At 49.5% G+C, this 2,591-nt stretch overlaps 1 protein-coding gene across 1 annotated transcript; it reads right to left on the bottom strand.

Moving 5' to 3' along the window:
- Positions 1-432: 432 nt before the first annotated feature.
- Positions 433-2,025, bottom strand: LOC127749614 (uncharacterized). The gene has a single exon (XM_052268458.1). It carries the CDS (start codon positions 1,324-1,326, stop codon positions 433-435), a length of 894 nt encoding a protein of 297 aa, XP_052124418.1. The 5' UTR covers positions 1,327-2,025.
- Between the last annotated feature and the right edge of the window lie 566 nt (positions 2,026-2,591).

The raw sequence follows: 2,591 nt of genomic DNA, 5'->3' as shown, positions 1-2,591 counted from the left end.
CCTGAAATACTCCGAAATAGCGCGAAATAGCCTGAAATAATCCGAAATAGGCGGGAAATAGCCGAAATGGCAGGAGAAATAACCGAAATGGTAGGAGTAGGGTTGCGAAATTACCGGTAACAATCATTGTTACGGTAAATTACGGAAAAATTGGTAATTTACCGGAAAAATTGGAAAAATTGGTAATTATCACTCTGAAGCCCATTTAAAATTAGAATTTAACGTCAATGTGAAGGAGAAGGGTATTAGAAGCAGAAAACACTTATTTCTTAATGCTTGGAACAAAATAAAATTATTATTCATTGAGAAATATTAACATTATTTTACTTTTAATCATTACAATGAAAGTCAAGTCATTTATTTAGAGTGGTCATTGTATTGTCAGTTCAGTTCCAGTTCAGTTACCATTTATTGCACATTATTGTCGATGAGCTACTTATTGCGATGACGTTTGCTTGATCTAGTGCTGCTGGTCGATGAGGTTCCTCTCGGCGCTGCTGTTGCTCGCGTCACTCGCGGTTGTTGAGTAGGCTGGGCCTGTTCCGGGGGCGGGACCGTGGCCGTGGCTGTTACTGTAGCGCCTGAAGTATCAGGACCAGGTTCAGCGGTTGCCATTTCTCTTTCCTCTGCCTCACCCTCACTGTCGGAATCGGTGATAGCCCCGTCTCCGTCGAACGTCCAATCGTCATCTACCTCTTCCTCCGAAAGTCCGTCGTCGTCACTCTCGCTGACTTCCCCGGTGTCACCGTCCCCCCTCTCTTCTCGCCGGTCACCATCTTGTAGGTACTGGTCCAATATTTTTACAGGAAGTGGTTTGCGACTGCTTTCGTCTTTGGGAAGTGCAGCAGTCAGGCCTGCTCTTACAGTCACTAACTTCGCTGTTCTATCATTTGTTAGTCTGTTTCTAGTCTTGTTGTGCACAAATCCATAATTTGACCAGCCTCGCTCGACATCTGCTGTGGACGGTGGCAGCGACAGTAAATTTGCCGCAAGTTTGGCTAAAGGTTGGTTTGCACACAGACCAGACCACCAGGTTGCTGGGTGTAGGGTTTCGGCGGCCTTCCATAATGATGGCATGGCAAAAAAGGCTGCCTTTGAGCGAAAATTACCGAGGTTGGCAATTGCCTCTCCGAGGTCTATACCAAGCCGCTCTGATTCTGTAGAGATAAAACTAATCGCCTTGATGATTTCTTCATCGTCTAACCCTTCTCCTCTGAACCTAGGGTCTAGCATGTAAGCTGCCAGGTGAATGGGCGCAATGGTGAAGGTTTTTCTCTCTTGCAGAAGCTCTTTTACATAGTTTTTTTCTCTTAAGCTAAGCCTCATACTTGTCAAATTAGACACAACACATTCACTAAATTTCTTCTGTAGATAGTAAACATCCGACAATAATGCATTATTGCTCTCTATAAGTGTGATGGAAACCTGAATAGCAGTTAGTAGCTCAGTTACAGTTTTCACTCTTAACCAGAATTTGTTGTTCAAAACAAGAGTTCTTACAGTTTTGTCTACATCTAAGTCCTCAGCAATGACACATTCCTGCAGGGCAGTTTTATTTTTCAGAAGGGATTTAAAAAGAATTACTGCTCCACCCCACCTGGTATTAGAAGGCAGGAGAAATACTACGAAATAGTCCGTACGCTACGAACCCTAGTGATTTCCCCCTCGCAGAAAGTACGTCCGTTTCTCTCAAAATCATCCTCCAAATTACAGAAACTATGCACCTGCAAAACTCGGGGTAGGCCACCCCGCAATACACGCATGCACTGCATGCAAGATTGTGCCTACCTATCAGGCGCCATGAGAGCTTGCATTGCCTTAATTTGGAGGGTTCGTAACGGCGAATGACGGACGTACTTTCTGGATGATCCCTAATTGGATGTCCGGGGAAAACGAAAGCCCGGCTGTCGTCGACGGCTGGATCCGATGCTCCCTCATTTTCACCATTTTGAGTCCACCCCTAGACCTCCAGGAGCGCTCCCGCTAGGCTGAAACTAAGTCTCCAGGGCGCCCTCCTCTCATGGTCTGTGCATGCCCCGGCCGCTCGTCCGCGCTGCCCACCGCACCTCCACCGGTGGGTGATCGTCCGGAGGCACGCCTGGGCACGCCCTGGTCTGGGCGCGGCCTGTTTTGGGTGGGGCCCGCCTGGCCCGACTCACCTGCGGGGGGGAGGGGGGGGGGGCTTTTACACGCCCCGCGCCGCCGTCACGTGACGCCGTGAGTTAAGCCCACCTGAATTGGAGCAAGAACCACCGGGGATCCACCCAGAGGCGATGGGGTGCGAATTTGCGTGGTGTGCTGCTGCTGAAAGGCTCCTCAGTCTGCTCCAGCTGGCGGCGCCTCCCCCCTGCCCCCGCTGGAGCCCCACTGGGCTGGGTGAGTCAGCGCCGCCCCCCCCCTCCCCCCAATCACCCGAGTCAAAGAAAAGGTCTTTGAAAAATTTGCAGGTCGTCGGTGACGTGCTTCATTTATCAAATCAGGTGCAAATGTTTGGCAGACAACTCCCCGATAAGATGCAGACACTTTGCAGACAAATCGCTGCTCATTGGCAAACCACTCATAGACCACCCGCAGACAAACCGCAGACCATT

Source organism: Frankliniella occidentalis, unplaced genomic scaffold (assembly GCF_000697945.3).
Source record: "Frankliniella occidentalis isolate FOCC.00 unplaced genomic scaffold, Focc_3.1 Scaffold69, whole genome shotgun sequence".
NCBI lineage: Eukaryota > Metazoa > Arthropoda > Insecta > Thysanoptera > Thripidae > Frankliniella > Frankliniella occidentalis.
The sequence above is the reverse complement of the archived record's forward strand: the minus strand, read 5'-3'. Positions and strand labels throughout refer to the sequence as shown.